This window comes from Capra hircus, chromosome 21 (genome assembly GCF_001704415.2).
Source record: "Capra hircus breed San Clemente chromosome 21, ASM170441v1, whole genome shotgun sequence".
Lineage (NCBI taxonomy): Eukaryota > Metazoa > Chordata > Mammalia > Artiodactyla > Bovidae > Capra > Capra hircus.
Window position 1 is genome coordinate 22485453 of NC_030828.1, and position 14965 is coordinate 22500417.

Below are 14965 nucleotides of genomic sequence, written 5' to 3' on the forward strand. Positions count from 1 at the left end.
GCCTGGGACTCAGGCCTCATTCTTAGGTACCAAGACGAACTGCTCCTCTCACCTCCAGCCTCACCCATGGCTGGCTCCCCCTGCCACCTATGGGATAAAGTCTCAGACATGTAGCACAAAGGCCTTTCCTTCATGTCCGTACGCTCCTGACCCCTTCTCCACACTCACCATGCACTTCACATTCTTTCTCACCTCCCTGCCCACTACTGACAGCTAATGCACATCACAGTGTGTGCTTCGTTCAATCCTCACAACTACACTATGATGGTGGTACTATCATCAGTCCCATTTCACATATGAGGAAACTGAAGCTCACAAAGGTCAGTATCTTGCTCCAAGCCATATAGCCAGCGAACAGCCAGCCCAGGCCTGAGTCCGAGGTCTCTGTTCTTGACCTGAACACTCTACTGCCTCCTCTCCATCTCAACGCTTCCCTTTGCTCTGCAGTTCTGTCTGCCTCGGAAACTCCTCCTTACCCTTCAAGACTCAGTTCCAAAGTCACCTTTTTTAAGAAGCCTTCTGCAACTTCTCAAAGAGTTAGGAATTTTATCCTTAGTGACATTTCAATAAAAGGCTATTTCATTGTCCTAATTAGCTACCCACCATCCATCTCCCTTGGGAGGGCAGGAACCCTGTCCCAACAGCCTCTGTCATCCTGTCGCCTGGCCCAGAGAAGGTGCTCAAAAGCTAAGGGATGGCCAAGAAAGTTACAGGAGGGACTTCCCTGGTGGTTCACTGGTTTAGACTCTGTGCTTTCAATGCAGGGGACACAGGTTCAACCCTTGGCTGGGGAACTAAGGTCCCACATGCCCTGTGGTGTAGCCAAAAAATTTGAAAATAAATAACTTTTAAAAAGAAAGTTACCAGAGCTGATGAACAGATGAAGAGTGATCAGAGAGGAGTTCAGATCCATATAAGTGGGTGGGAATCAGAGATATGAGACCCTGAAGCCAATTACTGTCTAGTCCACATGGGCCATGGCCCCATATTGATACCTCCCATGTTAGTTCACTAGGTAACGTTTGCTTGATGTCTACCTCCCCTACTAGACTGAGAGCATCATGGGGCCATCACTGTGACTGTTCGCAGCACATAAGGCAGATGGCCCTGATTTGTTGAATGAATAAGTGAATGAGTATACAATGAAGGGTTCCCTAACCAGCAGCACAAATCACTAGTCTGATGCCCCCCACAATGGGGAGATACTGATTTCTGGCTTCTGTTTTTGGTCCACTCTTGCACCTCCCCGTGAAAGCAACTGGCTGGTAGACTAGTTTTCTTGTGAAGATAGGCGGGTCAGCTTCCTTGCCTTTCTTGTCCACTAGCTAGTAACATTTCTCCACCCACACGAACTGAGAGGCTTAGTGATATGAGTGGAAGCCTCAGGAGACAAACTGCATATCCTCTGGGTCACATGATGACAAAGAACCAACTCTGACAATACTCAGGACTGGGAGAGAGCAGCTGAGGACTTGAGGAGGGCCTGGGAATGGACCAAGTCCAACCATGTATCCCCGAAAGGCACATCGGGAGCCACTTGTAGACCTTCCACCCAGGGCAGAAATGACCATGATGATCTTAGAGAACTTGGGCACCACTGATGAAATATTTATGTCCGTGAAGTATACGTGTGTGCTCAGTCATGTCCAACTCTTTGCGACCCCATGGACAGTAGCCCACCAGGTTTCTCTGTCTGTGGGATTTCCCAGGCAAGAACACTGGAGTGGGTTGCCATTTCCTTCTCCAGGGGATCTTCTTGACCCAGGGATGGAACCCTCATCTCTTGTATCTCCTGCATTGGCAGATGAATTCTTTACTTCTAGTGCCACCTGGGAAGCCATTTATGTGCCAAAACAGTGTTCTAAACGTTATGCACACATTTTACTAGCCAGTTGTCTCAGTCCTTTGATAGATGCAGATGGTGAAGCTAGAGAGATAAAATGACTGGTCCAAGTTCACACAGCCAGCCAGGAGGGCTGGGATCTGAACTCAGCATCCTCTCCAGTCTCCAGACAGGTGGACTTCCATGACAACAGACTCATCTTGCTGAGACAGCCAGTTCTAGTTTCAGTCTGCCTGGAGGGGTTAGAGAGTTCGTCCTCAGACCAACTGAGCTGAAATCAGCCATGTCTACCAGGAGCTCCTTCTCCTGCCCTTCAGAGCCTCCCAGAACAGGAGGACCTGTTCCTCATCCCCAAGAGGACCTTCTCCATCACCCCTCTCCCACAGGACAACAGACACCAAAGCAACCCTCCCATTCTCCATTTATCTGAACAACTCCAATTAAAAGCTTTCCCAATTAAAAATCCCAAAAGGGCTCCAATGCCAGGGCAGCAGGGTCTGCAATATGCCTCACTAATTGGATCCCTGTGGACAAACTCTACCCTGTAACCCACAGAAAAGACATCCCCCAATGCACAAGGGGAGGAAGGAGGACAAAGGCTGGTTGGATGGTCCTACTCATCACCCAAGAGCTGGACCAAGACCTCCCAGAACAAGGCAACCGAAAAGGACTGGTCAGAGTCCTGGCGGCAGCTGGGATGCAGCCTCCACTTGGCTGGGAGATACCTGGGTATTTAGCACTGTTTACGAGGTCTGTTAGGCTTCCCAGGTGGCTCTGTGGTGAAGAATCCGCCTGCTAGTACAGGAGACTCGGTTGGAGCCTTGGGTCGGGAAGATCCCCTGGAGGAGGGTGTTGCAACCCACTCCAGTATTCTTGCCTGGAGAATCCCATGGACAGAGGAGCCTGGTGGGCTACAGTCCATGTGGTTGCAAAACAGTCAGATACGACTTAGCCACTAAACAGCAACTACCGGGGTCTCTTAATGCACAGCTCTTAAGCTAACTGCTTCGGCTGGTGGCAATGCTTTATCCTAAGCTTTTCTGCACAGGGTGGAGGATGCCATGGCCCCCAGTTCCTTAGAAGAATAAGACGACTATCAACCAGGCTTGTGAATAAAAAATTAAAAAAAAAAATCTCCAGTCGTTGACAAATGTCTAAATGTGTTCCCCACATGCATATTTTTATTCTAACAAGCTAATTTGAAATATAATTTAAATAAATTCTATCAGAATGATACCATATGACTAACAGTCCCCGGTGGCAGAACTACTGGAGGGAGGCTTCATCGTACATTCAGCAGAGGTTCCCAACCTGACACTCTTCCCACACAATGCACACCCCGCTAGGAAGCCGGCTCTGGCTGCCAACACGCACCTCCAAGCCTATAAATATGACTGGGGGTGGGGGCAGGCCATGCGCACAATACCTAGAAGTGCAGGCAGAGAACACGCGGGGCTTGGGGACCCAAGGATCCAAACCCATGCAAATCAGCAGCTCTTGGCCCCAACTCCTCTTGAGGCTCCTTTGTGCTTAATTTATTTTCATGTTAGAAAAAAAAAAAAGTCTAACTCTCAAGGTCAGGACCCAGCACACCTGAGAGTTCTAATATTCTGAAGAATGTTTTTTCTCTATTGTAACTCTGTTTGGGGGTGCTGTTCACTTTTGACAAAAGTGCAAGGAATTTTTCTTTTCAAAGGGAATAGGAGCTCCCATCCCCACTCCATATACCAAAAGAAGTCTTTTCCCAAAGGTTTTAGGTGCTAATGCTGGCATAGGTAATCTGTCCCAGGATTTATCCAGATTTTTTTTTTAATTGCCTGACAACTGAAGCAGGGACTGCACCGACCTCCCTGACTGTGCATTCTTGTCAATCCCCTCAACAAGGGAAGTCTCTCTGCAGGAGGGGCCTGATGCCCAGCAGACACAGGGCTTTGCAGAGAAGACGTCTAAGGGGTGGGCATGGGTGCTTTCGGCTTATAAGCAGTCTTCTCTTCTAGGTCTTACAGCAGAATTACTCTGCCCTAATATTTCCAAACAAGCAGAGACAGTTTGAGCAGCTGGGTCCTCGTCCACCAGCCACCCTTAGCAACCACGATGGATCCTGGGTGTTCCTACCAGGATTCACTAAGGAGCGGTGACTCATCCGAAATTACACTGTCTCTGCAAATTACCTAATGTTAATTGTGATCTTGGTCTCCTCTACCATTTCTTTCCTTCAGTAATTCATTTAAAAGATTATCAAAATGTGGCTTTTATATTTTAATTTATACCCTGCCTTGCTCTAGAAAAGGATTTCAGCAGGTTTGCAGAGATGTATAAAATTCAGCAAAATGATAAATCAGAAGTAGGTTTGGAGTTGAATGATGGTGTATATTTATAGTAACTAGCAGGGAAAGATGTCCATTCAAGGTATTTTAAGTTGAAAAACTTAGGTTACAAAAGAGACGTGTGACATGATTCTATTTTGATAAAAATATCCAATTTTTTGATATTGCTTGCTCTACATAAATGTCTACCTAGACACTGAGACATGTATACATGGAAAAGAGTCTGTGAAGATGGACGTCTGATTGCTGATGGAGGTTATCCTTGCAATGTGGGATGACAAGTAATTTTCACTTTCTTCTTTACACTATTATTTTTTTAGTATGAACATGTAATACTTTTATAATTAGAAAAAAGCAAAGCTATTTCCTGTTTTTTTTTTTTTTTTTTTTTACTTAGTGAAAGAGTGAAGGCAAAACAAGGACAGGGTCAAAAAACTGAGCGAAGAATAGACGTAAAGGATGAGATCTCATCAATGTGATAAGGTCACCACACTTCTGTCTCCTAGGTTCCCCAGAAGCCACTGCAGAAAGGAAACCTAATAATTTACACAAACCACTGAGGCCATGAGACAAAAAACAAAGCCCCTTTCTGTTCTAGGTCCCCCTTCAGGGAACTGTGTACAAGCAGCAAACATGCCCTCAAGTCCATCCTAAAACCAAGTCAGGAGTTTCAGGACTGTTTCCAATAAGCATGACAGCATTTTCCCAAAGTGAAAGTCAACCCAAAATGAGTCATTCATTCATTCGGCACATATCTACTTGTTATCTACCCGATGCCAAGCACTATATATTTTTCCAGCTCTGACATGAAGGGTGACACTAAGGACTGTCTAAACAATGAGGATGATCCTACATGTTAAGGGTCTCCCTAAGCATTTCTGCCTAGTGTACTGGGGAATCTTTCTTATGTTCCCCTGATAGTTCCTCTGACACCCTATGGATTACAGCATTTTGTTTAAACTCACACATATAGTTGGCACTTGTGTATGTGGCTTATGTTTTCCTTTTAAAATATAAACTCCACAAGGGCAGCAACTAACTGGTAGGTTTGCTCATCCTGGATCCTCAACAGACTCTCCAATTGCCTTACAGACGACAAGCTTGAGACCTCAGGAAGCCAAGTTTAAAACACCCACAACAAGGCATTCCTGGTGGTCCAGTGGTTAAGAATCTGCCTTGCCTACCAAAGCTGATGACACAGGTTTGATCCTTGGTCTGGGAAGATCCCAAATGCCGTGAGGCAGCTCAGCCTGTGCGCCCCAACTACTGAAGCCTGTGCACCATGCAGCCCGTGCTTCACAATCAGAGAAGCCACTACAATGCAAAGCCCATGCCCAGCAGTTAGAGAGGAGCCCCTGCTAGTCACAGCTAGAGAAAGCCCTAGAGCAGCGACACAGTTACCAGCCAAAGATAAAATTAAAACAAAAACCAAAAAACCCACAACCGAGGAATTCCCTGGTGGTCCAGTGGTTAGGATTCTGCACTTACACTGCCACGGGCTGGGGTTCAATCCCTGGTCAGAGAAGTGAGATCCTGCAAGCCGTGGTGTGTGGCCAAAAGACACACACACATACACAAAAGAAACCCGTAACAGAACCAAGAGAAGACAAGTTTCCTCAATATATTCGAGAGCCTGTTATTTATTTTAGTCAACACGAAACCCCCCCTCTGCAAAAGTCTCTAACTTGCAAGAACTACGAAATTAGGTGTGATTCAGGAGGAGTGGAAAATTAAAGGAGAAGGAATGATCATCAGAAGAAAGCAAACCAGTATAGATTACCAAGCGAGGCCCCCGGTGTTAGATAACCAAGTGCAACGTAATCTTGGCTGAACAAAACAAATGAGTGTAAACTGAAGCCAAACAGAAATACAGTAGATGTTGTGTGTAAACACTGACAAAATCATCCCAAAGTCACAACAGCACACAAGCTGGCTTTTCTCTTAGCCTTCTGCAGGCGGGTAGAAAGACAATTTACAACCCCAATGCTCGGGTGACAGCCGACAGCCTGAAAATTAACCCAAGTCACAATAAAAGCTAAACAGTGTGCTTCAGCATTAAAAGAAAACTGTCTCCAAATGTGATTTCCTTCTCTCTTGGCCCTTGCAACTCTCAATTAAGCATGCTATATAAAAGGTAATCCAGAAATTATCACGACTTCTAGGCTGGTGTCCAGGCAAGGCTGCCCACCACTTCAAGCATTGACTCAATCAAAAAATTTATTGGAAGCCTATTAGGTGCAAGACATGGTGCCAGGTGTTGGGATTCACTGGTGAAGAACTTAATACTTTATCCTCTCGGGATGCTATTGGGGAAGGCAGATGATAAACAAGCACAAAGAACCCAAACAACAGAAGGTGTGGTGAACAATGGTGGGAACAAAGTGTGGCCACCACGGCAGGTGACAGGGGTGGCTAGAAAAGACCCTGAGCAGGTGATCTCGATGTCCAAATGCCAAGGATGAGAAGGAGGAAGGCTTTTGCAGAACTGGGGCAAAAGCATTCCAGGTGGAGGGAAGAACGAATTCAAAGCCCTCCCAGGCAGGGCAAGAAAAGAAAGGAGGCCAGGGTCAGCAGAAGGCAGGGAGGGAGGCCAGAGGGGCTGGGAGGAGATGGCACAGGACAACCTCTTGTCGGCTGGTGGGGGCTTAAGGCACGGAGGGGTGCGACCTGATTGAAAAGTGGCGTGACTCATCACCTGGGCTCCCATGTGCAGAGTGGACTGGAGACACCCCAGAGTGGATGCTGGGGGTGCCTGTGAGGAAGTTAGTCCAGGATGGAGGCAAATGGCCAGGGGTAGGGTGGGAGCTGTGATTCTAGGGAGAGGTGAATGCACCCCCAGGTAATATCCCAGGAGCAGAACCCCGGGGACCCACTGACAGCCTGTATATCAGGGGTGAGAAAGAGAAGAATCAAGGATGACTCTTACAAGTGGGTGAACGGTGGGGCCAAGGACTGGGGATGGAAGAGACAGAGGGAAGGAGAGGTTTGGGGAGCTCTGTGCATAAACAACAGCAGGAAGCCCTGGGGAAGGGCTGTGTTAGAAATACAGTGGAATGGACTGCACTTCCCTGGTGGTCCAGTGGTTAAGACTCCGAGCTCCCAGTGCAGGGGGCCTGGGTTCAATCCCTAGTCAGGAAACTAGATCCCTGATCTAGTGCCGCAACTAAAAATCCTACATGCTGCAACAACGATGGAGGATCACAAGGGCTGTAACTAAGACCTGGCACAGCCAAATAAATAAACTGAACTTTTAAAAAAAGAAAGAAATACAAATATGGGGGTTGCCAGCATATATTGAAAGCCATGGAGGGATGCGATAACATCACCAAGGAAGAGAGGGTGGACAGCAAAAAGGAACCAGGACCAGTCCCTAAGCAACCCCATCACTCTGAGGTCAGACAGAGGAGCAACCAGCAGGGAGACTGACGAGGAATCATAGGGAAGGGAAGCAGAAGCCCAGGAGAGTGTGGAGGGGAGGCGGGGGAGTGGCCACAGGGGAGGAACACTGCTTAGGAGGGTAGGAAGACAAGGACAGAGGTCTGACAACATGCAGGCCATCAGTGACCCGGCAGTTCTGGTGACGAGGTGGGGACAGAAGCCAGACTACAGGCTATGAAGGGCTAACAAATGGCAGGCAGAGGAGATGAATGGAGATGGTGGTTTCGGGCTTCTCTTTTGAGATATTCTCAGGTAAAGGGGAGCAAAGAAGTGGAACAGAAGAAGGACAGGGATGTATCGGGTTGGCCAAGAATTTCGTTCAGGTTTTTCCATGAGATGGTATACAAAAACCCAAATGAACTTTTTGGCCAACCCAATGAAATGAGAGATGCTAAAGCTGTGCTGTCTACCATGGAGGCTCCACTAGCCATGTGTGGCTATTCAAACTTAAAAAATTTAGCTCTCAGTCACCCTAGCCACATTTCAAATGCCCCACAGCTGCAGGTAGCTGGTGACCACCGTACTGGACCACACAGATAAGAATGTTTCCATCAGTGTGGAAAGTTCCACGGGACAGCATTGAACCAAAGCATGTTTGTACACTGATGGGAAAGACCCTAGAGACAGACGGAGGGGAGAAAACAAGAAATGCTCCCTGACAAGGTGAAAGGGGATGTGATGTCTGGTCCTCCAGGAGGGGCAAGCCTCTGGCAGGACAACAGGTAGGAAGGAAAACATGGGGGTGGCCACACACGGGACTGTAGGCATGGGGGGCGGTGGTGAGGCTCTTCCTTGGACTGTGGCTGTCTTTTGTCAATGAAAAGGGAGGCAAGATGTGTGTCAGGGGAGAAGAGGGAGACCTGAGGAAGGAAGAAAGTAGGAAACAACTTCCTGGGGGAGTGAAAACACAACTTTACTGGAGAAATGGATACGCAATGCACAATACTTCTCAGAAGAGAAGCGGGAAACAGCAGTGAACTTCTGAATGAGGAAAAGCATCTTAAGTGGGGGAGAGAGAAACTCAGGTTTGACTTTTTTTCCTCCTTTTAAATTTTGGTCGTGTCTACACAGTAGGGCTGTGACAAAGCTGTAGGATCACAGCAAGCTTTTCTACTGGCTGCCCTTTCTTAGTTCATCCCCCTCCATCCTACTCACCTCTCGGAAAGGATGACATTGGTTCTATTTTCGGTGAAAATGGCTCCCTCCTCTGTGTGAATAGCTTACCCAGCCCTTAGCTCCATCTCAATTTACAGCCATGGTTTGTATGTTCACATAAATTATAGAAGAGGTGGATATATTAAAAATGGCAGAAGTAGGTAGGAGTTACCAACCAACCCTTACCTACGAGAAGTGAGTAACAGACATTTATCAGATGATGTTAAAATTACATGAAAGACATATCCAGTATTTAAACAAAATCCCCAAGCTACTCCTCCCAGCTTCTCTACAAACAAAAATTATTTTCTGACATTTTCTTTAAGCTTTTATGAGTAAACATTTTCATTTCCACAGAACCATTTGATCTCAACCACGGAGCTTCAATATTTGTTTTTGATTCTGCCAGCGTGTTGGGTTGGTTTTGTGTTGGCTGGGAGTGGGGGTGGGGGCAGGGGGTGTACAGAGAGAGTTAAAATTACCAGGTTCCTTTTATCTTCCATCTTGAGACCTACATTTGCCAACTCCTTCTTTCTATACATTTTTTTTCAAAGTATGAAATATGAGAACCTCAAAGGTTCCCACTGCACAAAGAGCAGCCGTTTCATAGCCAACCAAGAGGTCACTGGAAATGTTACAGGAAAACAGCTTCCCGGCCAGGGTGCCTCTGGTAAAAACCACTCACAGCTTCCTCCGTGTGAAATCTGGATCAGCACCAGCGTCTTCAGCAAATCTCCAGGCTCCTCTCTGTCCCCTCTGACCTGCTCACGTCGGTCTGGAGTTCTCACACTTCCCTTCTCAAAATTCATTTCAGCCTCCCTCTGGTTCCTCCAAACACTTTACAGACCCCAGAGGTAAAAATTCACTGGGTAAAATGACTCCACAAACTGGTAAGGACTAAGGCACAATGAAGCCACCGTGGAAGCCTGGTCAGATCACCAGGAGGACCCTTCCCCTTTCTACTGCTCACCAATCCTGCCCAGAAAAGCAAGCTCTCTAGACCTAGCACCCCGCAGAAGTCTTTAGGTCTTGAGGAATGAGTGAAGGGCACTCAGCTCAGCAGCAGGGGACATAGAGATTCAGGAACTCCCCTTCAGGTACCCACTACCAACCCACCCCAAGCCCACAGTCAGGCTGCGCTGGCGGCTCTGCCCCTGCGCTGAGGGGTCATTCTACAAACACTCATCAGCTGCCTGCTCAACCTGGGAGAAGTCACCCAACCACTTCAGGCCTCTGCTGCCTTATCTGTAAAATGGGAATAACAACCACTCCCAGGACCTGTACAGCACATCATCAATATGAGCTTACATCGGGCGAGCAGATGCGCGGAGTTAATTGTGTTATTAGCGCAGCGGCTCCCTGACTCACAGCGCCTACTGCTCAGAGAGACGCCAAGGAGAAATCAGTCCTGCTTTTTAAATTACTTTATATACTCGGATGCATTAGTCACTTCGACAGAGTGCTTCAACTTCTCTCCTGAGCATCTACTCAGTTGTTTCAAAGATTGAAGCCTTACCTACACATCCTCCGTCATCTCAAAGCATAAAGTCCACTATTCCTATGCGGGGGGTTATTGTTATCTGGTGTGTTCCCTTTCCAGGAAAACTTCGAATTCTATTTTGTACGTAATAAATCCCAACTGTGGAGACAGACAAACTGCTTCTTAGACTCCCAAACACAGGCCCTGGAGTTGATCGCGCCTGGAGCGAAGGGACCGCGGCGGAATGGCCGAAGCAGGGAGGCCGGCCAGTGTGCTTGTCCCCGCCCGGTGCCCCCGCGCCCGGGCTGCCTTAGAGGGCGAAGGCCACGCGCGCTGCGCGGAAAGTCCGCGCCCAGGCCGGGGTGCCCCTGCCCGGTGTCCGGGCTCCGGGGCGGAGAGCGCGCGGTCGGGCGGCCCCAGGCTCTCCGGAGCCGGCTGCGCGCTGGCTCCAGTCTCCCAGTGCTGGGCGTACAGGCCGGTTCGCCCAGGGGGGCTTCGAGCCTAGGGACGCGAGCCAGGGCACCGCAGCCCCTCGGGGTGCCGCGCGCTCTGCGCGCAGCGCGGGCTCACTCACCCCATCTCCGGCGCTGCTCCGGCGGCCGCTCCGACGGGGCCTCTCGCGTTCGCTCTCCGCCGGCTCTGCAGCCGCTCCCCGCGCAGCACATGCGGCGGCCCCTACGCGCCCGGCTCAGCCCCGGCGCCGCTCCATTCCGCGGGTCTGCGCGGCTGCCACTACCGCCGCCGCCGCCACCAGGCGCGGGCGGGAGGGAGGGCGGGGGCTGGGCCGCCGGGGGCTGGGCGGTCGCGCTCGGGCGGCGCCCGCCCCGCCCCGCTCCCCCCGCCCGGCTCCTTACGTAACCTTGTGGCCCCCGGGACTCGGCGCCCAGCCAAGGGGTGGGGGCCACGGCGGGGTGTACGGTGTCCCCGGGCGCCGCCCCGCGGTCGCCACCCGCCTCCCGGGCTCCCCCTCCTTTCCCTTGGAGACACGGCACTGGCACTCCCCCGCCCCGTGCCCACCGCGGGGCTTGGCGCAGTGCCAGAGCAAGCATTCAGCCTGTGGGACTGAGGGGACTTGGGCGACCCTTCGTTTGCAGTTGCAGGAACGAGGCCCCAGGAGAGGAAGTGACTTGCCCAAGGACATATATTCAGCTTTGAGCCCAAAGTCTTCAGAATCTGCGATGGGCACGGCCGTGTGCCCCCCTGAAGCTCCCTTTCATCTTGCGGGTCCACTCCAGGGGTTTGGCTCAGGGCACCCTCACCATGAAATTCCGGATCCTACACCCACCGCAGGTGTTCTGGGCTCTTCTGTGGGCAAAGATGGGTTGGGGTCTCCCGATTAGAGCATAATCGCTTTTCAGGAGGTTTAATCAACTTGGCTTAGAGCAAAGGAGATTGAGATGGTAAGGGTGGAGCTTCAAGAAGAGCGATGGCTGAGTCCTCTGTCTACCTGTCAGGTCCCAAGCCCCTACTAAAGGCCGGCACGGGACTAACCTAACCTTCATCTCCACTCTGGGCCCTTCACAGGATCATTTTCTCCTGAGAACATGCTGCCCACCTGAGCCTGGGCAGTATTTCTATACTCAGGACAGTAAACAAAAGTCGAGGAGCAAGCATATGAAGCAGGGCCACCACCCCAAGCCTATCCTCATGTTTTCTGGAACCACAGTTTTACCTGGGAACCCTCAAGGTCTCTTCCTGGGACTGGTGACCCGCTATGAGTAACTGTCTCAATTACAGACCTGATCCTATCTCCTTCCCACCACCCTTAGGGTGAAGACAAGATACTGACTGTGCTCACACTGCCTTGCCTCATGGTGCCTCCATCTCCCTCTCCTTGCATCCTGTCCCCTTGCTTCCTGTGCACCAGCCAACTGGCCATCCTCCCTTCAGCCCCTGCTGTTCTCAGTCTGGGAAGATACTTTCCTCTCTTGTCTCTGACACCCCCAACCCCTTTGCCTCATCAATTCCTACTCATTTTCAGATCTCAGTTAAACTGTCCCTTCCTTGTGGAATCTTTATCTAATGCCCCAGACAGGACTGTGAACCCCTGTACTTTTTCTTCATCGCACTCACTGTGTGTAATGTCTGTGAAATTAATAATTTAACCATCTCCCAGGCACATCTGCACACTCTATGAAGCCGTAATAAATTTTGCTCATCACTGCATGTCCAGTGCCTAGAACAGTGCCTGAAAGTCCTCCATAAAACATTTGTTGAATGAATGAATGAGTGAATAGGCTAGGCCACAGATAAATAGAATTGGCCAGGGTCTGTAAGCACAAGTAAGTCTGTTCCCAGGTGGCGCTACTAGTAAAGAACCCACTACCAATGCCAGGAGACATAAGAGACCCAGGTTTGATCCCTGGGTCAGGAAGATCCCTTGGAGGCGGGCATGGCAACCCACGCCAGTATTCTTGCTTGGAGAATCCTATGGACAGAGGAGCCTGGTGGGCTACAGTTCATAGTGTCACAAAGAGTCGTACACAACTGAAGGAACTTAGTACACAACACACAGAGCCAGGACTGGATAAGCATTTGATCTTGGAGGAAACTCATCACCAGCTTAATTCCAAAGGCCAGGTGAAGCTGGTAGGGTTGGGGGTGGGGGTGGGGGTTCCCAGCAGTATCAAAGGGAGGAGTCAGGAAAGAGGACTAGAATAAGCCGGCTCGGCTGGAGTAGGAGGATCAGAGAATAGACTCATGGTGCACTGGACCAAGCAGTGTCCCCAAACCTGAGTGGGAGTTTCCTTTGGCTCCACTGGTGGAAAGGGCAACACCCAAGTTACCTTGGGAAGAGGTACTGAGGCCACACAGGTGGGGCTGCTGAATCACCTGGGCTGCTTCACACAGTCAGCAAAAAGCAGGGCGGTGCGGGAGGTATAAGCCCGGTAAGGTTAAATACGCTGGGATTCCCTATAGGAAAGGGTGGATCAGACAAGAGTGGGAAATGAATGTCCCTCCTTCCCCATAGTTTCAGGCTGCTGTCCCTGGGGTAGGAGGTAACCTCCACTCCTCTCCTTCACCCCCAACTCCAGGCCCAGGTTGGGAGCTGCCTCTCAGGAGCTTTCCCAGATGCCCAGAGCCTTGTCTAAGCTTCCAGTTCTTGCCAGCAGTATTTTATCATCTTGGAATTTTCCTTAGAAAGAGGCCACTTAATTTCCCTATTAGTGCCTCCTCCCTCCATTGAAGCCAACACAGTAACCCTTTTCCTGTGAATATCGCCCATCAACATGGTCTTTGTGGCCCCAGTTGCCAAGGGAAATGATGGGTGAAGTCCTTCCTGTTCAAGAGTCTCACAGTTGAGACTTGCCTAGCAGTCCAGTGACCAAGATTGAGTTCCTCATGCATGGGGCCCAGGTTCCATCCCTGATCAGGGAATTAGATCCCATATGCCTCAAGAATTCGCAACAAAGATCTGATGCAGCCAAATAAATAAATGAATATTAAAAAAAAAAAAGTCCTGTAGTCAAAGGGAGAGATTCCATGCTGACTGGACGTTGAGGTGAGGCCAAGGAGAGTCTTTTTAGGCCAAGAGACTTCAGGATCCTTTTAGGTTGGGCAAGAGGAGTCAGTGATGCAGGACAAGACTGAAGATGTGAAAAGGAAGGGGCAGTCCTGGGGAAAGCAGGAGATGATGGGATCCAGGCCAGGCAGAGGCACTGGCCTTGGAGAGGGGTAGAGGGTCTAGAGGGGAAGGTGAGAGAGGTGAAGGGAACCCTTGCCTGGTGGGCTGTTTTTTCTTTTTTTTAGATTTTTTTTTAATGTGGACAGTTTTAGAAGTCTTTATTGAATTTGTTACAACATTGCTTCTGTTTTGTGTTCTGTTTCTTTGGCCACGAGGAACGTGGGATCCTAGCTCCCCCACCAAGGACAAAGCCACACACCCTGCACTGGAAGGTGAAGTCAGAATCACTGGACCTCCAGGGAAGTCTGTCCCACGGGCTCTTTTCTCCAAGCGGAGGAAGGACACTTACTGAATGTGCGCAAGAGAGAGGAGCTGGGGTAGAAGCCAACCTCGATAGCCTTAGGAAAAGAAAAACGCGCGTTTGAACAGACCCAGAGTTGGAAACGAGCAGGGCAGAGATGTCCCAGAAGTCTGGGAGGCCATGTCTTGACCAGCACAACCTCGCGGACCTGGAATTCCTGCCATTCTGTATGGGCAGCAGAGGCTCCGGAATCTGATAGGTGGCGCGGGAAGGACACCCTGGGCTCCAGCAGGGGCAAACTGGATAACTGTTGATGGCTCACCAGAGAGCTGCATGAACCTGCGAAATTAAGGAAAACAGAGTGGCTCCACGTGTGCCCTTCCTCTGTACTGCAAATGAATTCTCCCAGGCATCCTGGGCAGCCCCTGTGCCTAAGAGGTTTGTGGTCCACATCTCTGGCTTCTTGTCTCCCAAAACCTAGCTCCTGGAGAAATGGCTGATAGCAGTCTAAGGCAGGAAAAATGAAAACCAGCACAGAGCATCTTGTAGTACCACAAAATAAGGAGATACTAAACAAAACAAAACAACAACAACAAAAAAAAAACAACACAAGGGCTGGGTGTGTGCTGAAGGGATACAGGAGCCAACTGAAGAGCTTCCAATGGCCAAAGCTGGAACAATTTGGGCAATACGATAAACAACACTGTACAGGATTATAACACAAAATGTAACATAAATACACATGAATCCATGCTGATGTAAATTATTAAATAAGTGGGAAGAAACAAATCTTCTC

At 49.6% G+C, this 14965-nt stretch overlaps 1 protein-coding gene across 2 annotated transcripts in view; it reads right to left on the minus strand.

The window, feature by feature from the left end:
- HOMER2 (homer scaffolding protein 2) overlaps positions 1-14965 on the minus strand; it is a 126177-nt gene that overhangs the window by 78656 nt on the left and 32556 nt on the right. Inside the window, exon 1 of one of the 2 annotated variants that reach the window (XM_018066348.1) lies at positions 10818-11012. The exons of the other annotated variant lie outside the window; for it this stretch is intronic. Coding sequence (XP_017921837.1) covers positions 10818-10822 — 5 coding nt within the window. The 5' untranslated portion in view covers positions 10823-11012. Of the gene's footprint in view, positions 1-10817; positions 11013-14965 lie in introns of those variants that run through there. 2 annotated transcript variants of the gene reach the window in all.